The 25,546-nt window shown below is 39.6% G+C and overlaps 1 protein-coding gene and 1 long non-coding RNA gene across 2 annotated transcripts in view; both read left to right on the plus strand.

Annotated features, from left to right (window-relative positions):
- Window positions 1-8,703: 8,703 nt before the first annotated feature.
- On the plus strand, window positions 8,704-9,796 carry LOC124278531. Its single transcript, XR_006899111.1, has 3 exons — window positions 8,704-8,811; window positions 9,384-9,447; window positions 9,786-9,796. It is a non-coding gene; the product is annotated as an uncharacterized LOC124278531 (long non-coding RNA).
- Window positions 9,797-10,928: 1,132 nt separating this feature from the next.
- LOC124278530 (trichohyalin-like) overlaps window positions 10,929-25,546 on the plus strand; it is a 45,487-nt gene continuing 30,869 nt past the window's right edge. Inside the window, exons 1-4 of the mRNA XM_046714260.1 lie at window positions 10,929-11,473; window positions 13,719-13,799; window positions 14,118-14,263; window positions 25,423-25,507. Of these exons, the coding sequence (XP_046570216.1) occupies window positions 11,378-11,473; window positions 13,719-13,799; window positions 14,118-14,263; window positions 25,423-25,507 (408 nt within the window). The 5' untranslated portion in view covers window positions 10,929-11,377. The remainder of the gene's footprint in view (window positions 11,474-13,718; window positions 13,800-14,117; window positions 14,264-25,422; window positions 25,508-25,546) is intronic.

Below are 25,546 nucleotides of genomic sequence, written 5' to 3' on the forward strand. Positions count from 1 at the left end.
GACAAATCCGCTGTGCAAGATAAGAGCAATTAATCAATCAGCGTATTATCGGTTTACCCCTTGATCAATGCTTGTTTTGAAACTCAGCTGATAATTCCTCTTGCTGCACTTCCATGTGCATATTACATAAGATGTAATACATTTGCCACATCAGACCTCAATTTATAATGATGAGTATTTACTCTAGACACAAGCAATGCCAAATGGGAACCTTTGTCGGGTAATCTGAGTGGTGTTATCACTTATTATACCTGTTATAAATTCATTAACTAACCATCAAGTGAATGATGACAAATAACATGTAGGTTTACCACCAAACAAGGGTTACAGCAAGAGAGTAGTAATCGCTGTATTGCATGCAAGTTTGATTGTCTGAAAAAAACCTTATGGGCCAACACTGTTTTGAGGATACGAACGGATAGAACTTCATTGTTGCATAAGAAATATATGAGCATTTGCTGTGTACTTCGTTAAAAACGGTATATACCTAAGTACCTAAGTAAAATTTCAGATCTTCTTTAGCAATGGCAAAGTGGGGTTGATTAGTTTATGGATTCAAATGTATCAAATGTGTGTTTAATACGTAAATAGACATCATATTTTACATGATTAAATATCGAGGTAAAAACACAGAAATAGGATCAACTTGGATCAGTCACTATACCATCCAAACATTTGAAAATCTGAAAAAGCCTACACTGCCTGGGATACTTTATTACAATCAGACAAGAACTGTAGGGGATATTTTCAAATAACGGCATCTTATGGGCATCCACCCTTATTATCATAGGGGGTCATTCTCACTTACCCAACACCTTTTGTTTTTTAGCATAACTATTAATCCCCTAAGCTGCTGGGTGAACGAGAAGACCCCTTCCTAATGTCCCACTGATTAGGTTGAAGAAATTCTGCCACAGTGGACAGGAACCCAGTCCCCGTGTCCGTCCACGGTCGAGGGAGCAGGGGCTGACCAATTTGCAGCTAGGTTTCGTAATTAGACTGTTGGCTGGAAACATTAATCGCTCTGCATCAGTGGCCCTTTAAACGTTGTACAGGTGCACCTGACCTCTTATATTTGGATGCTTGTCAGTAAACAAATCCAAAGCATTAGGCTATAAGCAGCAAAGAAACTTTAACAGCATAATATAAGACAAAATATTATGGATGCCAACTTCTTCTTTGATAAATTTCATAAACCTTTCTAACACATCACAATACTGATAATTAAGGTGTAATTTGTGAAGCTTCGTTACCAAAACTACAGGTGAAACAATGCCCTGCAACGTCAGATTGTTGCTAGATCATCAAGCAACCCTAAGCTCCTCCAATTAACCTGTCATCTCCATACACATTGTCACCAAGTAAGCCCAGTGATGTTGGGAGTTTTCAATATTGATGTTTGCTAAATATAGCCTGTGGTGACACATGTAATTGCAATTTATGAAAGCTCTTTCATATTTTAAAAATATTTTACATTTTGTTTTCAATATAATTTATTGGACTAAATAGACTAATATACAAAGAAAAGTAATTTGCATTAAAATGCACAAGGACTCAATATATTAGCTGAAGCTGCAGGCACCAACATATACCGTCCAATCTACCGTGGAGCATCATTTGCAATAAATCAGTTAGTTCTTTAGGCTCTGTTTTTGTAATGAAAACAACAACACTTGCAAATGTTGGGGGCCGAAAGGGGTTATTTCCCCTTCTCGTATATACTAAACAAGAAAAAGAGACTTCACATGTGTTAGTTTATGTCCCAAACATACCCATATGGAACAAAGTGTGTTGCTCATGGATAAATTTGGTCTATGTACCCAATGAGTGTACACTAAAACAGGAGTAGGCATTTAGTTGTGCTTTTAGTCGGTTTCACAGTCCCTGAACCAGTCAACAGTAGCACTATGGGGTCAACACAGCATCAGGCAACCTGTCTCACTGCTGTACTAACATGGCGCCAAGCTCTTGAACATACTAGAGTTGATGTCCCAACATCGATCCCATACATGTTCAATGGGTTTGAGGTCAGGTGATCTCAATGGCCACACTGTGATGTCAATAACCTCATTTTCATCTTCAATTGTGCCAAGCATAGACGGTTTACCTGTCAGAATCGACTCAACATAAGTACATGGGGCATGAAGATTGGCAGCATGCAAGATGTTTCGTATGGTCTAGGCAGTACATTAGTGGTTGACATTCCAGCTGTGAAACATTTACGCAAATGACAAAGCTGATGGCATGTGACGCCACCTATGGCTGTCCTGCCCTGTGGCAATCAGATGTTGTACCCTACAACACATTTCTGTAAGAAAATCAACAAATAATTTTTTACAAGTGTAAAGTGCCATCAGTCACACGTCTTTACTCACATTATCTTCGACAAACTCTGTCAGGGCTCGGAAAACTTTGTAAACATTACTGATTAAGAGGTTATTTCTTATGTCACCTTTCCTATATTTTCACATCTGTACTTGAGGTCTTTGCTTAAGATCCCTTTTAATTTCTACACATTCACAAAAGAATAATAACAGGCCGTAAGTAATTACTTTGAGGTTACCCGAAATGCTCCTCTTATCGCTTCATCTCGCGCCCAAGGCAGGCCCTTTGTTTTAGCCAGCCAGCCGAGCAGCACGTTGTTTGACCACAGAGCGCATTGTTTTTGTCCAGCTCTAATGAGCCAACTTATGTACGAGTAAGTACACTCCCTTCGCTTATCAATTGTGTTGTTATGCTATAACAGTGTATTTGTCTGTGATACCGCCACTGGCAAAGTTTCATTGATCAGAAAGTTGACTGTTTGAGTAACTGTGATTATCACGTAGCCATCCATGTATAACTTGTTATTGGGAAAATGTTCCATTTTTTAAATGTACTGTCATCAATGTTTATAGAGTTGAATTGTAACTTGAAAGCATGTTTTTGCTCAATGGTTGTGTGAGAACGAATAGTGTATAAAATGTTGTTTGCATTAAGTGATCCACTAATTAGTGACAATTTTGGGTTGTACTGTTATTTTATTTGTCACTCCCCGTAAGCAGTTATCTCCCTTGCTCACTGCCATTCTACAGTTTCCGTGAACCGTAATTATTCACTCCAACTCCATTGTTTTGAATTGTTCCAACTTGTTAGTTTCAAAACCGCGTGTTAGCGGGAGCACTTAGATTAGCCTCAAGTGTGATAATGTTTGTAGAAAAGTATGCAATTCATCATTATAATCGCCACGATGTGTTTGCATGAAATTGTCAGTTTACTCATTGTATTGTAGTCGCATCTTACTAGGCAAGGAAGCCCCGTCCGGTTGTGGACAGATGTATCCAAGGTAGTTGGGGGTGAGTTTTATATACCTCAACTGGAAAATAGTGTAAAGTTTCATTTATTTTTCATGTTAGTTATTGTATGTTATTAGTTAGATTAACTTGTGTAAAACTATTAAATAAGAGGTGACATACCCACTGGGTCTGGTATCTTTGCTGGAAGTTATGCAAGTGCTATTGGTACAGTTGACTTTGTATGTAAAAGATGCTTTCTTCCATGTGAAGGAGCAGGAGGTCTGGATTAGGAACCAGCAAGAGGAGTCAAAAAAAGCCAGTCATGATGGTCACAGGGAGGAAGCTGGACCGCTTCAGGGGAAGGCCAGAGAGGGCGGGTGACCCCACCCTGGCTGTGGATTTCAGACATCAGGAGCCACGCTGAATCCAGGCGCCTGAATCCTTCAGATACCGCTGCTGTGATCATAGACAACCTGGCAGGAAGGGCCCGACAAGAAATTCAAGGGCGTGGAGACCTTCTGAAAGGCCAGCCGGAAGAGATCTTTAAGGTCCTGATAAGAGTCTTTGGGGATGGAGACCAGCTACCCCTCCTCCAGGAAAGATTTTACTCCCTGAGACAAGGACGAGAGGATCTTGTCACCTGCTCTCTCAACATGGTGGAACTTTTTGACCGAATTGTTGAACTGGATCCCTCCATGAGAAAGAACAGGGATCAGACACTCAAGGGGAGGCTCGCCGAGGTCGTAACGGATGAAGGGTTGAAGAGAGAGCTGAGGAGGCTCAACATCGAACAACAAACATTATCCTTCTTTGACCTTAGGGACAGAGCTGTGGCCTGGCTTGGGAACTACCAGAAGCCCAAACCAGTTCAAGCCCAGGAAACCGCCGCCGTCAAGTCAGAGGAGTCCATCGTCCAGGCAAGCAACAGTCAGCCATCGACCAACAACAGCTGAGCAGATCGACAGGCTGCTGAAAGCTCTTAGCTAGGGGAATGCCATCAGACCCAGCGGCAGCAGCAAGGAAGACAAGAAACCTTTTAGATGTTGGATCTGCAGCTCTCCAGATCACCTGAAGAGGGACTGTCCCCAGAGAATGTACAACAGGGAAAAGGGAAACGGTTCGAACCTGTAGTGGAGAGCCACACTACAGGATAGCTGGATATAGGCTCAGTCTTACATAGGGCGGTGGGAACCTGCCCGGAGACGGTTGTTGCCTTGAACGGTACAGAAGTTAGATGCCTCATTGACACGGGAGCCCAAGTGTCAACCATAACAGAGTCCTTCTTCAATAGGAACTTCCAGGGAAGAGACTGGTTGGATGTATCTAACTTCATCAAGGTCAAGGCGGCAAATGGAGATGAGATTCCCATCCTGGGCTATATCGAGCTCTCAGTAAATATTTTCGGCCAGGAATTCAAAAATTTAGGATTTTTCATTGCGAAGGAATCACAAGATGAGACTACTAGAGAAAGGAAGGATAGAGTACCCGGAGTGTTAGGCTCGAACATCTTTAGGGACATCCAAGAGCATGCTAAGACAAGACCTATCCCTGAAGATTGGAGACAGATCCTAGCCCTGTACGAGCAAGTTTGCGCTGACCGTCAAAGAGAAGATATGGGACGAGTCAGAGTTGCAGGACCTGCTCCAGTACTGATACCAGCAAGGACCATCAGAGTCATCGAAGGAAGTGTTCGCAAGGCTACGAAGTCCTACAAAGCTCTCATAGAGAAACTAGATGGAGATGCTGAACACCTTCCTAACGGATTGACTCTTGGACCCTCGTATGTCAAGGTAACTCAGACAGGAACAGTCCCAGTACAAGTTGCAAATTTCAGCGACAGTGATGTATATCTCAAGCCACGGACTCCTATTGCCCAGCTCAAGAAAGCTCTCCTTGAACCAAGATACCAGATTGTGGAATTAAATTCGCAAGAAGTTGAAATCCAGGACATATCGCAAGACTTAGTGAAGAGGCAGCTTGGAGTGGATCTAATGGGGAAGATGGATTTTGGGACCAACATCAGTCAAGAGGCTAAAAGGAATCTGACCGACATGATCGTAAAGCACCAATCTGTCTTCAGCACATCTGACGAGGATATAGGATTTTGTGATGCAATTGAACACAGGATTGTAACAACTGATGAGATTCCAGTTAGAGCCCCTCTAACAGAAGCAGAAGTTGCGGTACCTTGGTCACCAGATTTCTCAGGAGGGTGTACTACCAGATACAGACAAGGTGAAAGCAGTACTAGACTTGGAGACGCCAAGGACAGAAACACAGTTACGAGGATTTCTTGGACTAGCAGGGTACTATAGGCGGTTTGTACAAGACTTCGCTAAGATTGCTGCTCCTTTACACGCTCTGCTTCAAGGCACGAACACCAGCAAGAAGGGAAAGAGGAAGGTTAGGCCTCAAGGATTTGGGATGTCTTCATGGGACGAGTCATGTGACAAAGCCTTTGAGGAGTTGAAAACAAAGCTAACCTCTGCGCCGATTCTAGGTTTTCCAGACTTCACCAAACCGTACATTCTGGAGGTGGATGCCAGCAATGCAGGACTCGGAGCTGTACTGTCACAAGAGCAAGAACAGGGTAAAGTAGTCCTGAGCTATGCTAGTCGTTCCCTTCGTCTGAATGAGGAGAACAGGGAGAACTACAGCAGCATGAAGTTGGAACTGCTTGCACTCAAATGGGCTGTGACAGAGAAGTACAGAGATCTATTGCTTGGAACAGAGTGCTTCGTGTTCACGGACAATGACCCACTCAGCTACATCCAGACAACAGCAAAACTTGGAGCAACTGAGATGAGATGGGTAGGCGAACTGGCTCAATTCAACCTTACAATCAGGCATAGGTCGGGCAAACAAAACAAGAATGCAGATTCTCTCAGCCGCAAGTCAAAGCATTCTCAAGAGACAGCCAGACTAAAGTCATTAGAAGTAGAAGCCTCAACAGCATCACTGAGTGACTCTACACAACTTCCAGGAGTCCTTAGATCAACCATCCATGAGATAACGGAGTTGGTAATGCAGGAAGAAATGAACACAACTGTTCAAAGGCAAGTTCCCATCATATCTACCCACATGCCCGCACTTTCAACAGAAGATATAGCCAAACTTCAGATTGAAGATGAATACATTGGGAGATTCAAGCACTATTGGGATCAAGGTAAAAGCCATCGGCTTACAACTTCTCAGAGAACACCCCAGGTCCAGGCGACTGTTCCAGTATTGGAAACAGATAGTGGAGGAAAAAGATGTGCTTTACCGACAGATACAGGAGAATGGAGCAGTGATCAAGTAACTCCTATTGCCAGATTGCTTGAGGACTAAAGTGTTGAAATCAGTGCATGACGACCATGGTCATCAGTGTTGTAAGAGGACATTTTCCTTGTTGCACAGTAGGTGTATCTGGCCTTACATGTCCAAAGACGTCAAAGACTACTGCACAAAGTGCTCCAGGTGTATGCTAGGAAAACATGGGGAGATCGTCAAGCCGACCATTGGATCCATCCTTGCTAAGAAACCAATGGAAATTCTGGCAATAGATTTCACAGTGCTGGAACCAGGAACCAACAAAATTGAAAATGTGCTGATTATGACAGATGTCTATACCAAGTTCACTCAAGCAATACCTCTGAGAGACCAGACAGCAAAGAGAGTAGCCCGTACCTTGGTCAAGGAGTGGTTTGTGCACTACGGAGTTCCGCTTAGGCTGCACATTGACCAGGGTAGGAACTTTGAAAGTAGAATTATACACGAAGTTGTGCAACATCTATGGCATACTGAAAACCAAAACAACACCCTATCATCCTGAGGGAAATGCCACCTGCGAGCGATTTAACAGAACGCTGCACAACTTACTTAGAACCCTATCCTCAGAAAAGAAGAACCATTGGCCCGAACAACTGCCAGAACTCATTTATGCCTATAATTCAACTCCCCATGCTACTACTGGATATGCTCCTCACTACTTGTTCTTTGGGAGAGAACCTAGGGTTCCCATCGACATGTTAATTGGTGCAAGTGATGGAGTGCAAGAAGAGTGGACAGCAGAACATTATCAAAAACTACAAGATGTTTATCGCCTGGTATCCGAGAGGACAGAATGTGAAGCTCTAAAGAGGAGAACCCGGATCAACAAAGACGCCAGAGACAAAGAACTCAGCATAGGTGCAAGAGTCTTTCTCAGGAATCACCCCCCAGGACGAAATAAAATCCAAGATGTATGGCGCCCTACACCATACAGAGTAGTGGAAAAGAAACCATTTAACGAGTATGTCATTCAGCCACTACAAGGAGATGAACATACTAAAACAGTTCACAGGAAAGAGTTGCTTGATTCACGTACCCTAGTGGATGACATCCACAGTGAACCTGAACAGGAAGAAAGGTTGCCAGATAATCTACCTGAGGAGATGGAACTGATCAATGAAGACAATGACGATTTTGGAAATGACTATGATTACTTAATCGTTAGTGAAATCCCTGGCGTGGAAACAGTAGAAGCTGGGACCAAGGGCGGGAACATGCCACAGGAGACAGATGCTGCAGAGTCTGTCGGTCCGGATGAAGCTTCAGGAGCTGAAATTCTCAGGGAAGAAGACACGCCAGTGGAACTACCCGAAGATAGGTCAGAGGGGACTGGTTCATGCGAAGCAGCGGAGGAAAGAGGTACTACTCCATGCGAAGCAGGGGAGCCAGAGGCTGTAACGCCACCACGGAGATCAACAAGGAGCACAGCTGGAAAACATCCTAACCCTCTCAATCTACCAAGATCAGCTCTCCAACAAGAAGCAACTAATACCACAATGATGCAGCTGGATCCATCTGTGATTGCTGACATCACTAAGACACAGTTACTACTGGTTCAACTGCTTTCAAAGTCCGTCCAGAAGTGATGAAAGGTGCACTTTCATTCTTTGAACAGTATTTACCAAAACAGTATTCGATTTTTGGTGCACATAATTTACATTTATGATCTGATTTTTCAATGTGTATGATACATAGGACTTTTTTTATGGTTAGATTTATATCTACCATGTTTTTGTATTGCATTTGGTCCAGTTACCGAGGATAAGTACCGTGATGTCCTCAAGTAATATATTGTATGACATGATAGTTAGTTACATTGTGGTATTCAGTGTCTAGTTGCCAGGAGTCAACTAGGAAGCAGGGGAGTGTAAAGTGCCATCAGTCACACGTCTTTACTCACATTATCTTCGACAAACTCTGTCAGGGCTCGGAAAACTTTGTAAACATTACTGATTCAGAGGTTATTTCTTATCATCACCTTTCCTATATTTTCACATCTGTACTTGAGGTCTTTGCTTAAGATCCCTTTTAATTTCTACACATTCACAAAAGAATAATAACAGGCCGTAAGTAATTACTTTGAGGTTACCCGAAATGCTCCTCTTATCGCTTCATCTCGCGCCCAAGGCAGGCCCTTTGTTTTAGCCAGCCAGCCGAGCAGCACGTTGTTTGACCACAGAGCGCATTGTTTTTGTCCAGCTCTAATGAGCCAACTTATGTACGAGTAAGTACACTCCCTTCGCTTATCAATTGTGTTGTTATGCTATAACAGTGTATTTGTCTGTGATACCGCCACTGGCAAAGTTTAATTGATCAGAAAGTTGATTGTTTGAGTAATTGTGATTATCTCGTAGCCATCCATGTATAACTTGTTATGGGGAAAATGTTTCATTTTTTAAATGTACTGTCATCAATGTTTATAGAGTTGAATTGTAACTTGAAAGCATGTTTTTGCTCAATGGTTGTGTGAGAACGAATAGTGTATAAAATGTTGTTTGTATTAAGTGAACCACTAATTAGTGACAATTTTGGGTTGTACTGTTATTTTATTTGTCACTCCCCGTAAGCAGTTATCTCCCTTGCTCACTGCCATTCTACAGTTTCCATGAACCCTAATTATTCACTCCAACTCCATTGTTTTGAATTGTTCCAACTTGTTAGTTTCAAAACCAGGTGTTAGAGGGAGCACTTAGATTAGCCTCAAGTGTGATAATGTTTGTAAAAAGTATGCAATTCATCATTATAATCGCCACGATGTGTTTGCATGAAATTGTCAGTTTACTCATTGTATTGTAGTCGCATCTTACTAGGCAAGGAAGCCCCGTCCGGTTGTGGACAGATGTATCCAAGGTAGTTGGGGGTGAGTTTTATATACCTCAACTGGAAAATAGTGTAAAGTTTCATTTATTTTTCATGTTAGTTATTGTATGTTATTAATTAGATTAACTTGTGTAAAACTATTAAATAAGAGGTGACATACCCACTGGGTCTGGTATCTTTGCTGGAAGTTATGCAAGTGCTATTGGTACAGTTGACTTTGTATGTAAAAGATGCTTTCTTCCATGTGAATGTTTATATTGTACTTTTATGCACTGTGCTTATCTAAAATTCTATGGGATTACGATGTACAAGTTTCATCTGTGACAGGCCATCCATGATGTTACCATGTATATTGAATGTTTTTGTTTTATTGTTTAGGTCTACCGTCTTCAGTATAATAAAATATACGGACCCAGAGAACGGATCTGTTCTGCTTTTTACACAAGCATGTCATTCCTGTGAAATGCAAATTCGACTTCTGACGCCTGACAACTACAGCCATTTTCAGTTTCGCATCTGGACTTTTCATCACACGCCACTCAATATCTTGTACATTACTACGGAATGGGACAAGTGTGCCAAATGGCATCAGGATCATTCAAAAAGAATCCATTAATAAAAATTAGGAGAAGCCATGTTTTTCTGTAACCTTCGTTATTGGCCGTTACATATTCAACCCTTTCCATTCATTTCCGTTACGTGTCAGGCATATTAAGTAACAGATGTAGCTCAGTTAGTTTGTTGTCGGCTTAACAATCTGAAGGGCAGGAGTTTGCGTCCAACTGATTCTCACAAAACTTCTTTGTGACAGAGATCATCCTCACAAGAATTTGTGGTGTTGATTTTTCAAATGTCATAGTAGAATGTTGTACATACTTTGGGCAATCTGTCAAGAACTGCTGGTTTTGCTTCCGTTTCATTAATGTGAATCAAAGATGGCTTTAATAAATGTGATTTTAAGATGGCAAACAGTAAACTTTTCATATATGCTAGGCACTTTTAACGACACTTTTTAGCATAAAAGTTTAACTCATAAGATATCTTACGTCCTGCAAAATATATATACACACACCATTACATGCGGTCATCCAGATTTATCTTATGTTGCCATTAATGTCACATTGCCCTATATTAATATCAGCATATCATTCACGGTTTCCAAACTGGGCTATCATGTCACATGTAAAAAAACACACATCTATTTCTCTCTTTTGTGAGAGGACATAGGGTTATACATCATTGACTCATTGAGTAAAACTATATGCCATCTATGGGCTAAAACACAGGCATAGTTATAAGTCTTAATAACATGACAATCGACACTGATATACCACGGACATATTTTGTTTCATAATCGAAATAAGTTTCCCCAACCTAAAGTCGGAAAACTATAAACTCACCTGAATAAACGTCAACAGCGAATTTTACCTGTATTTCCCATGTTCGTCGATTCCTGGCGGTTTCAAGTCACTCCAATTCGCTATGATAAGCATGGCCAATCGCGGGGAACTTGAAACTGTCGCCACGGAGCAACCACGGGCTATTTACCACAACAACAAAGATGGCGGTGTGCATGTGCTTGTTTCGTAGATTGATGTGACATCGGAATACAGTTATTTGGGTTTTTTTCCCCTTTAACCCGCAGTTCGGATATGATAATGATAACCACATTATCATTTAATTCATAGAACGTGAGATACAGCAAATCCCGAACTAGTTTAAGTTCAGTGCACCGTGAGTAGATCGGGCAGCCAAGTCGTTCGTGGATGAAAAGTGTTCAATTTGTTATAGGATTAAACTGCACAGAACCGTACACAAAATAATTTTCACTATACCTTAACGGGTTGATGTGCATCAACCAACTAGTGCCTATGTGTGTCAGCGATGTCAACGTGCAGTTATACTCTTGAAGATGTGTGTGTGGCCATCCCAATCGAAGTCGAGCAGACGACGTTTTCCAGTGACGGTGGATGGATAGCGGGTGCTTTTTTATTGGCCTCTTCATTGGGGCATTAGTAACAGCTGTCCTCGTTAGACCTTGCCTGAGAGAATGGCAGAAGAAGAAGGTTAGCTAATTCTCCCTAATTGTTTTAACTCAACCTTGCACATATTCCTGGATCACCCACACCTTCATTATAGAATCTAGTTGTGTTTTGATCAATATTTATAGGTTAGAGGTATTCATGTACCCATTTCTAGAAAATCAACATTCAAGCTTTCTTTCATCAAAAACAGAAAAAAAGATTTTCAGGGGATAGGCAGATCACTAAACCAGTAGTTAGTACATTGATGCAGAACTGGGGGGGGCTGAACCTGTACATATAACCACCAATATTATTCACTTGTATTGTACTACACATAAGTTTTGCCTGGTATCTAAACAAGGCAGTCAGATCGATTCTGTCAACATTTCATAGTCATAATTCCAACAAGCACACCTTTCAAAATGTTGCTGTAATTTACTTCAACATCAGGCAGGTGTGTTTATACCAGGGTATAATAAAAACATGGACAAAGTTTTAAGGGGAGTTTGCAGTTTCAAATGTTTGCCAGTGCAATATGAATTAGGTAATATACCATGCTGCTTACATGCATGCCACCAGTTTACATGAAGCAAACTTTCATACTAGTAGTCAGAAAGTCTACAGTATTTATGTAGAAAACACTTAAGAATACTGTCATTGCTAATTCTTACTGTTATTGTTATTATAGGATATTTATATGGCGCACATATCCAGGATCTAGTGCATGCTCAAGGTGCTGGTATTTTTTCCCCTCGATCATTGGATGTCAGTCTCAACGGCACATGTTATTATCAATCTCAACTTTTGGGGGGCATACAGCTCTTGCAGCCACTAGGCACACCAAGTTATTGCATCTTTCTCATCCTTAAGAGGTACCCATTCACAGCTGGGTGGACTGGGACACAAAGTCACACTACTTAGTCCAAGTTTACTGCACGTTGCTGTACCCGCAACTGGGTGTTTGCACATATTCATGTGGCCACCCTCTGGTCATATACCAACGGATTCGTGGGTTCTTTTAAGTGCACAGGGTTGTGCACTGTACACTAGGGGTTGTGACAGCACTGAAAGAGTCTGCACACAAAGTTGACTCCAAGGTTATAATAATTGACCATAATAATGTACATTGTGCAGTTTCTTATCCAATGGAAATATATTTCTGAGGCATTCTTTTTTCTGTGGAGAAGTTATACATTTCTAAAAGCAAATAGGAAATGCATACACACTGGTATTTCATGGGGTGTTGAATGCATCACAAAATGCCCATTCATCCCATTATATATATGCCCATTCATCCCATTATATATATGCCCATTCATCCCGTTATATATATGCCCATTCATCCCGTTATATATATGCCCATTCATCCCATTATATATATGCCCATTCATCCCTGCTATATATATGCCCATTCATCCCGTTATATGCCCATTCATCCCGCTATATATATGCCCATTCATCCCATTATATATATGCCCATTCATCCCATTATATATATGCCCATTCATCCCATTATATATATGCCCATTCATCCCATTATATATATGCCCATTCATCCCATTATATATATGCCCATTCATCCCGTTATATATATGCCCATTCATCCCATTATATATATGCCCATTCATCCCAAGTATATATGCCCATTCATCCCATTATATATATGCCCATTCATCCCGTTATATATATGCCCATTCATCCCGTTATATATATGCCCAATCATCCCGTTATATATATGCCCATTCATCCCATTATATATATGCCCATTCATCCCGTTATATATATGCCCATTCATCCCGTTATATATATGCCCATTCATCCCGTTATATATATGCCCATTCATCCCATTAGTATGCTTGTAGTCTCAGGGGATAAACATGCAATGTTTATTAGACCTTATCACGTGATCATTCATTTAAAGAAAAAATTATCAGTTTGTGTCAGTAGACTTGAAATTCTACACAGTGAAGAAAACACCACCAACAAATGATATTTTCCCTATGCACAGCTCTTATCAACTATTTCGATGTTATAACTTGCGTCTTACTACCTGCAGACTGGATAGATTTGTTGCAGTCATTATTCTTTCAGTTGAGTCCTTTGCCCCACATTTATCATGTTATGGTAAAGTTTGTTTTGCACCCATAATTTAAGAATGTCAGTTGTTGATGGAAGTAGATGTCATATTTGCTGAGACTGTTCAGCATGTCTGAGAATTACATATTTGTTCTTTGGAATTGGTCTGCATTAGAGCTGAAAAAACTATATATCCATACATTTTCTTCAGCGTCAGGATGAAGAAGAGCGGATGTGGAATGGTGCAGTGGTGGCCCCAGTTGTCACAGCTCAGGCAGTTGATACCCACAAGGTAACATGGAAATTGTTGTATACATTAAAGTAAGAGTTATCCTTTATGTAGTATGTGGAAAGGAATGAAATATTTATGAAATTTATTCGTTTTCATGAGCGTTTCAATGGTCATTTAATAAACTTTCAGGACAAAAGTGGGCGTGTGCACCCCTGTCCAGTCCTTTAAAGCTTGGGCTAAGATGTAGCAAGTGAATTGTCTTCTGTTATCATAAGTTTGAGTTGTTAAAGTCCATACATTACACCACAGTCTAGGACAATAGTGTGATATCGGTTTGTGACATGTAACATGAGGTGTCCTCTCTGTGCTGTTTGACAGGTTGTTGAGGAGAAAACAGGAAAGAAGAAGAAAGGATCACTTTTCAAGCGTAGAAAAAAGACAGATGAGACTAATGATCAGGAAGATGCAGATACTGAGCCTGGGAAGTACAAGGGGATGGTGGATGTCATTGTCCAGACCAACAGGTAAGAGATGAAATTAAGTTTAACTTGAGTTGGATCAGGATCCAAGCAACAAAAATAGCAGAGGTTATTAATACATTGCTGGCATAAACAATTTTATACATTTTCTACAGTTTTACTGAAACTGAACATTATCGGTCAACATCATAAGGTTAAAGCATCATAAAATCAACCAGATTAATTGTCTTTTTTTTCAAAATATAAAGCAAAATTTCAACAATTCAGTTTTATTCAGGAATATTTTGAGAACATATTCAGCTAAATTATATTAGTCAAATGGTCATGTTCATAGATCAAGGTTATATATAGGTAGGATTGCAAATGTTTTTTTCAGACCAAACTTGGTATCACTTCTACTTTAAGATCACTTCACATACATGTACTAACGTGAATCTCAGGAAATGGCATATGCTGTCTTGAAACCTTGAAACCCACTGTTAAGTGTTGTGACAGTGTAGTATCATGTTACACAGTCTGAGACTTTGACATGTTTAGCCAATTGTCTGAAGCTTAGGAACTTAAAAAAAATTACCTGTCAAATGACAGGTTTGGGCTTGTTGACTTGGTACAGAATGATTACATAGAATATTCTCTGTTCCAGATTAAGAAATGTTGGTAAAATGTCACATTTTTATCAATGCCTTCATCTTCAGTTTACTTTCAAAAATATAGTTGAATATCAATGATGACAATGGTCTAGTGGTTAAAGCATTGGCTCGTCACGCCAAGACCCAGGTTCGAATCCCCACATGGGTACAAAGTGTGAAGCCCATTTCTGGTGAAGCCCATTTCTGGTGTCCCCGCCGTGATGTTGCTGGAATATTGCTAAAAGCGGCATAAAGCCAAACTCAGTTAGTCAGTCAGACAAGTAACATGCCTGTCTTTGTTGACATTTTTAACTGTTTGACAGATCCTGATAAGCTACGTTACAGTGTATGGTTTTACTTTGACTAACGCTTAGTCTCTGAATATATATAATTTTGATAGTAACAGACAAACCCATATAAATTGAAAAGGAGCCCCAGTGAGATGGGAGATCCTGAACCTGAGGAAATCTAGCCTTGCTTCATTTAGGGCTTTAGCATTGCAGGGAGGGCTAGGCAGTTGGGAAAATAATGTGGTTCAGGGACTGTGAGACAGACTAGGTTTTACTTACATAGGCATATTTTGCTTATTCAAAATGATACCAAATTCCAGACCAATATGGAATAATGCTCTCATGGTAGACCATGTTTAAACTTACAGAGTATGGCAACACCGTGCATGATACTGTTTTAAGTTCAAACCTAGATGTGTGTGGTATTAAACTGCTGCTATTCATATATTGAATTTATAAGGCAGGTTTTGTACTGGCAATAATACTGGAAATTCTTTTGAGAACATCATTCATAAAAGTGGGTCATCTCATAAAATGGTGTAGCTTTCAATCCCCTCTATGATAACTTATTTACCCAAAACAGGACTGGTCCTTACACTGATCCCTGAGACACGCCTGCATGTACTAGGTTTAATATTCAGAGATTTCCACTACTACCCTGTTTAAGATGCATTTGTATAGGTATTTCATTATTTTGAAGCTGGTGTGATGAACAAGGGGATAGTTCTATGGATATACAACGTCTTTATTACAATGTATGCAAAGTTTTGGTGAAGATGCTAGCTTGCTTGATAATTTTGTTAGCATCTGCTCTGAAATGTTGCATATATTGTAATAAAGGAGTTGTATATCAATAGAACTATTACTCCGTGACGGGGCCGTGTGCAAATAGTCGAGACAGAGTGTTAAGACACTATTACAAAGGTAACATTGTTTACCTGGGCACAGAGCTATTGAAGTAATATTCTAAACTTAATCAAAATTATAGCAAACAAAATGTGAACAGACTTATCCATGGCCTGAATTGCATTCTTTCATGCATATAGCACAGAAATGAAGATGATGAATGAAAATTCCAGTAACTTTCATAAATCATCAGTTTGGTAAACTTTGCTATTTTTGTGTACAGATCCTTTTTCCATAAAAATCTCCAAATGGTCATTGTTCTTCCAGTTCTGTAGGCCTACTTAAGCATTTGGAAATTACTATTTATTTATTACCTCTTTATAGGTAACGTACGCCTACAGCAAGTAGCCAGGGTAGTGTTTCAATGTTTGAGAAACATGGTGGTCTGAATGATACATACATTCAAAGAGGCTTAATTAATGAGCAATCACTATAAAAGTTCTAACCAATGGTAACACCAGTAGCTTTTTACTGGTCTCAAACCAGAAGACTTAAATTAATTTTAAACCCTTTTCAAATTCTATCATATGTTTTTTTAGTCACACTATAATGATAAGGACGTTTCTACCATAAAAACATAACTATCTCTTGTTTTGGTTGTTTATACATCAGAAGGGATTTGCAGAACCTTCACTAACTGAATGTCTGTCAAAATGATTTAAGAAATTGTCTGTCTGAAATAGTTGTGTATATAAAGGAAATTTACTGTAATGTAATGATATGTAAGAATCAATTGAACATAACTTTGGTTTCTGTTGGGAAGTAATTCCGCTTGGCCAATATTCTGCTGTTGTCATTACATTGTTTGTAGGCTAATCAATAGTGTTGTTATAAACCAATGTTTTAATTTGTTGTTAAGGGAAACAAGTCTGTGTGTTATTGTGTCTAGCCTTTACAAGTGAGTTTCAATCAATACAGAGAACATACAACGTACTGTGTACACACTGTCAGCACTTCATGACCACTCCTGTGGCATTAGGACATTACCCACAATTCATCGCTGTTGTTTGCATTACTTATCATGATGTGTAATGTTTAGGTACTGTCTGTCTGTATGGCATGTTCTGGGTGGGGCTGTGTATTGACCTGGATCTTGTACTGCAGTATATGGCCATACTTTAACCTGTGTTGAAATACGTACTGCATTGTATTAACAATTTACAGTTTCATGAGGAAATCAGCATTATATATAGTAACCTGTCAATAAACATATGATAAAGAGAATAAAGAATACAAACAGACCGAGAAATATGTGTGACTTAAGCAAGCAATGTGTACAGGCTACTTTATCAAGGCAAGCTGTTTCACAAAAATGACCCTTTCCATCTAGCTATCAATTATGGAACTCTTACATATTACAAAATAAATTTAATATTTATATTTGTCTCAATATTTTGGTACATTTAGGAATTTATCACAGTATATATTGCTGAAGATTTGCACTACAGTATACTGATGTGCTCTGCATATTTGTGAAGGTATAAATAAATTACCAGGTGTTCGAGAACGGATGGAGACGGCACAGCACAGGTTAATGAATAAATAACTTTGTCTGTGAAAGTGCCTCTCAAACACCTGGCTGTCCCTTTCTCTGCACTTCTCCTTCGTAACAAATAGTGAACTGTGTCAATATTTTAATGATAGATTGTTAAACAACTTTTTTATTTTTAGGACAAAAATTGTGCAAAAACCTCACAGAGTGGGTATGATGTGTTGATTATGATCAGCGTTTCATTGAGTATGTTATGTTTATTAGTTTTCGAGTTAGATTGCAATTCATCGGTCTGCTTTTGAGCCAAACGGACTGTAGAGTGTGTGTGGATTTTGATCCTATTTCTGTGTTTTTTACTGCTTGATATTTAATAGTGTAAACATATTTTATTTAAAATAAATTGAACATGGATGGGTAAACAAGCCGTAATGGCTTATTTGAGTACCTCTGCATTACATTTATACATAGATACAACAAATATTAAATAATGTACAGCATGATAGGAGAGCCAGCAACCTGCGTATGGAACATCATCAATCAGTTATCAAACCTATGCGAATTTATTATAAAAGTATGGACATATTTTAGTATCAAAGAATTTATAAGTTAACTTTTGTTTGTATTTCCATTTAAGACAGAATTTGAAGTATATCCATGTACATAAAAATACATAAGATATCTGATATTGGAATAATTAGGACAAATAAAGAAGTGATGCAAAGTGTCCTCAGGAGCTGAATGGATCTACTGAAATGTGCCGTTCAAACATGTGTGCATTCAATTTGCTACACCAAAGGTTTTATGAACCTGTCATATAAAACAATATAGAGATCAAGAGTCATGTGATGCCTTAAATGAAAATGTTCTGTGAGGTTCCATTTGTTCAGGAACTTTATTAGATGTGTGACATTTTCCATGCAAAGGAAATAATCAATTTGATGTATTTATTGTTTGCTTTGGCACAATTACCAATATAGAAATATACTTCTTCAATATTATTAGAGGTTATTATTTTCTATGCTTTATTTCCTTTGCTTTATTTCCTTTGTTATCATGGATGTAGACAACCCTACAGACTCAGCTGGACAGAAACTACCGCAGCTACTGCTCCAGGTGCAGGGCCGGTATTCTCACCTGTTTAACAGGGATTACTAACAATCTGTGTTTCTAAGTATTTGTAAGGTTCTCAGAAAAATGAATTTGAAGGAGCTTCATTGTTGTTTTTAAGAATGAACTTAGATGGTGATACTGAAGCAGAGATTCTGCAAATGCATGTCCTGTGTGACGTTGTTTCGACCAGTTTATAAATAATGAAATTCCAGGATTTCCTTCTATGAGGAAATATAGATGCACATGATGTCATTAGCATTAATTGTCTGGTCCAAAGTCAAATATTAAAAAACTGTAAATATATTGCCTGAACATTGCTGAGTGTGGCATTAAACAACAAACAAAAAAACAAATGGAACATGTGAGCACGTAGCTCTAGCATTCCAGTCAGATAATGTTGAATGTGGTAAGTGTTGTGGAAGAATCCAAGTCAAGTGAAGTTTCTTAACAACAGAGCCTGTTGGTGTGTGTTTATAAACAGCCATTGTAAAGGAAGATATGAATGGGTACAGCATTATTGATGTAACGGTGGACAGTTAGCCTCGACTAAGCTGTGCGGGTTTGTTTGTGTGGGTGTGTCATGGTGACAGGCCGACATGGGTGGCTTGGTACTAAGCTCTGTGAACCATGTCACCATAACTGTGTTGATCACCATTTGACATAATACACAGTTAACCGAACTCAATATTCAAGCGAAACAAATCCATCATCACCAGTACCATTGTCTGAGTACCTTCAACCTTGAGATGACATGACACAAAAGCAAGCTGATGACCGCAACCGCCATTTAAGTACTGTACAACCCACATCAGTCGGACAATCATAGATCCCAGTGTGAAAACGAAACAGATTTTACTGTCTTGTAAGAAACATACATGATTGTGTATAGATGTATAAATCCAGTAGATATTGATTTTAGAGAAAACACCCTGTTAATATTTAATGACATACATTAAATGAAACAACTATTAATCACTGTTGCATATTTATAATGTCTGGAATGGATGCATCATAATTAGTTGTTTCTTCACAGATAATTCTCCAGGTCCAGGTATTGTCATGTCAGTCATATGTCATTACAAAAAACAGTCAACACAACATGTCTCTAGCATCTGACATTGATACCCATCCCTACACTGATGGATTTCTGTGTCAGCAACCACACATCACGGTGGCTGCCTGATACACAGGCATCAATACAGCCTTAGACGACATTGGCCGTCAGACCAGTATATCACTGAAAACAAACCATGTTGATACAACAAATACATTGTCATTACTGTGGGACCCCAGCTGACATCCTTAGCTGAAGGCAAGGCATTGAATGTCATAGGACTTCTATAGCCTTTTTCATGGAAATACTGCATGCTCTATGCTTTTCGCAAAGCATGTTAAGTGTCACAAGTTAGTTGTCTTATTTTACTGCATACATGATATAGCCATTTCCTGTCATCTTAAAGGGACAATGGAGGTCCTTTGTAGTACCTTTAGCTGGGCAATGCATCAGGTTCAGGTGGTACAAAGGCTGTAGAGTTCATCTCTAGTGACTGTATTGACCATAGCTGTAGGACATTGATTTGTTTGATCCTACCTACTTCACAGCCTTGTCTGATATAGCTGTAAGAGTGTAGAGTTCATCTCTAGTGACTGTATTGACCATAGCTGTAGGACATTGTCTGATATAGCTGTAAGAGTGTAGAGTACATCTCTAGTGACTGTATTGACCATAGCTGTAGGACATTGTCTGATATAGCTGTAAGAGTGTAGAGTACATCTCTACTGACTGTATTGACCATAGCTGTAGGACATTGTCTGATATAGCTGTAAGAGTGTAGAGTTCATCTCTAGTGACTGTATTGACCATAGCTGTAGGACATTGTCTGATATAGCTGTAAGAGTGTAGAGTTCATCTCTAGTGACTGTATTGACCATAGCTGTAGGACATTGATTTGTCTGATCCTAGCTCCTTCAAAGCCTTGTCTGATATAGCTGTAAGAGTGTAGAGTTCATCTCTAGTGACTGTATTGACCATAGCTGTAGGACATTGATTTGTCTGATCCTAGCTCCTTCAAAGCCTTGTCTGATATAGCTGTAAGAGTGTAGAGTTCATCTCTAGTGACTGTATTGACCATAGCTGTAGGACATTGATTTGTCTGATCCTAGCTCCTTCAAAGCCTTGTCTGATATAGCTGTAAGAGTGTAGAGTTCATCTCTAGTGACTGTATTGATCATAGCTGTAGGACATTGTCTGATATAGCTGTAAGAGTGTAGAGTTCATCTCTAGTGACTGTATTGACCATAGCTGTAGGACATTGTCTGATATAGCTGTAGGAGTGTAGAGTACATCTCTAGTGACTGTATTGACCATAGCTGTAGGACATTGTCTGATATAGCTGTAAGAGTGTAGAGTACATCTCTACTGACTGTATTGACCATAGCTGTAGGACATTGTCTGATATAGCTGTAAGAGTGTAGAGTTCATCTCTAGTGACTGTATTGACCATAGCTGTAGGACATTGATTTGTCTGATCCTAGCTCCTTCAAAGCCTTGTCTGATATAGCTGTAAGAGTGTAGAGTTCATCTCTAGTGACTGTATTGACCATAGCTGTAGGACATTGTCTGATATAGCTGTAAGAGTGTAGAGTTCATCTCTAGTGACTGTATTGACCATAGTGTAGGACATTGATTTGTCTGATCCTAGCTCCTTCAAAGCCTTGTCTGATATAGCTGTAAGAGTGTAGAGTTCATCTCTAGTGACTGTATTGACCATAGCTGTAGGACATTGTCTGATATAGCTGTAAGAGTGTAGAGTACATCTCTACTGACTGTATTGACCATAGCTGTAGGACATTGTCTGATATAGCTGTAGGAGTGTAGAGTACATCTCTAGTGACTGTATTGACCATAGCTGTAGGACATTGTCTGATATAGCTGTAAGAGTGTAGAGTACATCTCTACTGACTGTATTGACCATAGTGTAGGACATTGATTTGTCTGATCCTAGCTCCTTCAAAGCCTTGTCTGATATAGCTGTAAGAGTGTAGAGTTCATCTCTAGTGACTGTATTGACCATAGCTGTAGGACATTGTCTGATATAGCTGTAAGAGTGTAGAGTTCATCTCTAGTGACTGTATTGACCATAGCTGTAGGACATTGTCTGATATAGCTGTAAGAGTGTAGAGTTCATCTCTAGTGACTGTATTGACCATAGCTGTAGGACATTGATTTGTCTGATCCTAGCTACTTCACAGCCTTGTCTGATATAGCTGTAAGAGTGTAGAGTACATCTCTAGTGACTGTATTGACCATAGCTGTAGGACATTGTCTGATATAGCTGTAAGAGTGTAGAGTTCATCTCTAGTGACTGTATTGACCATAGCTGTAGGACATTGATTTGTTTGATCCTACCTACTTCACAGCCTTGTCTGATATAGCTGTAAGAGTGTAGAGTTCATCTCTAGTGACTGTATTGACCATAGCTGTAGGACATTGATTTGTCTGATCCTACCTACTTCACAGCCTTGTCTGATATAGCTGTAAGAGTGTAGAGTTCATCTCTAGTGACTGTATTGACCATAGCTGTAGGGCATTGATTTGTCTGATCCTACCTACTTCACAGCCTTGTCTGATATAGCTGTAAGAGTGTAGAGTTCATCTCTAGTGACTGTATTGACCATAGCTGTAGGACATTGATTTGTCTGATCCTAGGTACTTCACAGCCTTGTCTGATATAGCTGTAAGAGTGTAGAGTACATCTCTAGTGACTGTATTGACCATAGCTGTAGGACATTGATTTGTCTGATCCTACCTACTTCACAGCCTTGTCTGATATAGCTGTAAGAGTGTAGAGTACATCTCTAGTGACTGTATTGACCATAGCTGTAGGACATTGTCTGATATAGCTGTAAGAGTGTAGAGTACATCTCTAGTGACTGTATTGACCATAGCTCAAGCTGTAGGACATTGATTTGTCTGATCCTAGCTACTTCACAGCCTTGTCTGATATAGCTGTAAGAGTGTAGAGTACATCTCTAGTGACTGTATTGACCATAGCTGTAGGACATTGTCTGATATAGCTGTAAGAGTGTAGAGTACATCTCTACTGACTGTATTGACCATAGCTGTAGGACATTGTCTGATATAGCTGTAGGAGTGTAGAGTATATCTCTAGTGACTGTATTGACCATAGCTGTAGGACATTGTCTGATATAGCTGTAAGAGTGTAGAGTACATCTCTAGTGATTGTATTGACCATAGCTGTAGGACATTGTCTGATATAGCTGTAGGAGTGTAGAGTATATCTCTAGTGACTGTATTGACCATAGCTGTAGGACATTGTCTGATATAGCTGTAAGAGTGTAGAGTACATCTCTAGTGATTGTATTGACCATAGCTGTAGGACATTGTCTGATATAGCTGTAAGAGTGTAGAGTTCATCTCTAGTGACTGTATTGACCATAGCTGTAGGACATTGATTTGTCTGATCCTAGCTACTTCACAGCCTTGTCTGATATAGCTGTAAGAGTGTAGAGTACATCTCTACTGACTGTATTGACCATAGCTGTAGGACATTGTCTGATATAGCTGTAAGAGTGTAGAGTACATCTCTACTGACTGTATTGACCATAGCTGTAGGACATTGTCTGATATAGCTGTAAGAGTGTAGAGTACATCTCTACTGACTGTATTGACCATAGCTGTAGGACATTGTCTGATATAGCTGTAGGAGTGTAGAGTACATCTCTACTGACTGTATTGACCATAGCTGTAGGACATTGTCTGATATAGCTGTAAGAGTGTAGAGTACATCTCTACTGACTGTATTGACCATAGCTGTAGGACATTGTCTGATATAGCTGTAGGAGTGTAGAGTACATCTCTAGTGACTGTATTGACCATAGCTCAAGCTGTAGGACATTGATTTGTCTGATCCTAGCTACTTCACAGCCTTGTCTGATATAGCTGTAAGAGTGTAGAGTACATCTCTAGTGACTGTATTGACCATAGCTGTAGGACATTGTCTGATATAGCTGTAAGAGTGTAGAGTACATCTCTACTGACTGTATTGACCATAGCTGTAGGACATTGTCTGATATAGCTGTAGGAGTGTAGAGTATATCTCTAGTGACTGTATTGACCATAGCTGTAGGACATTGTCTGATATAGCTGTAAGAGTGTAGAGTACATCTCTAGTGATTGTATTGACCATAGCTGTAGGACATTGTCTGATATAGCTGTAGGAGTGTAGAGTATATCTCTAGTGACTGTATTGACCATAGCTGTAGGACATTGTCTGATATAGCTGTAAGAGTGTAGAGTACATCTCTAGTGATTGTATTGACCATAGCTGTAGGACATTGTCTGATATAGCTGTAAGAGTGTAGAGTTCATCTCTAGTGACTGTATTGACCATAGCTGTAGGACATTGATTTGTCTGATCCTAGCTACTTCACAGCCTTGTCTGATATAGCTGTAAGAGTGTAGAGTACATCTCTACTGACTGTATTGACCATAGCTGTAGGACATTGTCTGATATAGCTGTAAGAGTGTAGAGTACATCTCTACTGACTGTATTGACCATAGCTGTAGGACATTGTCTGATATAGCTGTAAGAGTGTAGAGTACATCTCTACTGACTGTATTGACCATAGCTGTAGGACATTGTCTGATATAGCTGTAGGAGTGTAGAGTACATCTCTACTGACTGTATTGACCATAGCTGTAGGACATTGTCTGATATAGCTGTAAGAGTGTAGAGTACATCTCTACTGACTGTATTGACCATAGCTGTAGGACATTGTCTGATATAGCTGTAGGAGTGTAGAGTACATCTCTAGTGACTGTATTGACCATAGCTGTAGGACATTGTCTGATATAGCTGTAGGAGTGTAGAGTACATCTCTACTGACTGTATTGACCATAGCTGTAGGACATTGTCTGATATAGCTGTAAGAGTGTAGAGTTCATCTCTAGTGACTGTATTGACCATAGCTGTAAGACATTGTCTGATATAGCTGTAAGAGTGTAGAGTTCATCTCTAGTGACTGTATTGACCATAGCTGTAGGACATTGTCTGATATAGCTGTAGGAGTTGTGAACCCATACAAAGCTCCATCACTTGTAGACAACTGCTATACCTCCTCCTTGTAATGAAATATAGTGTGGCTGAACATAAGGTTCCTTTTTCATGCAGCATTTAGCATTTGGACCTCAATTTGAACTATGGCCATGCGCTTATAATTTTGCGCAGTAGCCTCAGAATCAACTGGACAGATGACACAGTGACCTAACGTACTTCGTCCTACTCATTGTGACACATTCAGCTGGTGTGGCAGTATTTTAAAAAACATATTTATGGCCACAAAATAGTAATCTCGCTTCAAATGGAGTGAAATATGTTTTGTGTATATAGTTAGTTCAAAAGGTTTGAATCCAATGTTGAATAGGTGGTTTTGTTCAGGTATCATCGTCTGTCTTCTGGTTTGGACATTGTTGATGAATTACTGAAAATAGGAAACTCGACATCCTAGAACCAAATAGTTTACATGTATGTTTCCAGTTTTTTCAGAATATCATATTGATCTACATTCTCCCTTCTAAACACACAGCCAGTTTGATAAGAAAAGCATCTTTTATGTTCTTTACTTGATAACTTTCAGTTGGACATTTACCTGGTGAGCGACAGCACCTCCGTACAGTGAGATGCAATAATGATGATAGTGTGTCTACACACTAGACTCATGCGTCTACATTCTGAAATTCATTGCCTGTTACAGTGTTGGAGCTGATGGTGAGATGGCACAGCAAGACTTGAACAACATCAAAACTATGGAGACAGAGCTTGACAATGAAAGGGAACTTGTACGTCCAGCACACCTTTCATAAACTGCACATAGACCT

The sequence above is a fragment of the Haliotis rubra genome, unplaced genomic scaffold, assembly GCF_003918875.1.
Source record: "Haliotis rubra isolate DU_JTF1 unplaced genomic scaffold, ASM391887v1 Scf239, whole genome shotgun sequence".
Taxonomy (NCBI): domain Eukaryota; kingdom Metazoa; phylum Mollusca; class Gastropoda; order Lepetellida; family Haliotidae; genus Haliotis; species Haliotis rubra.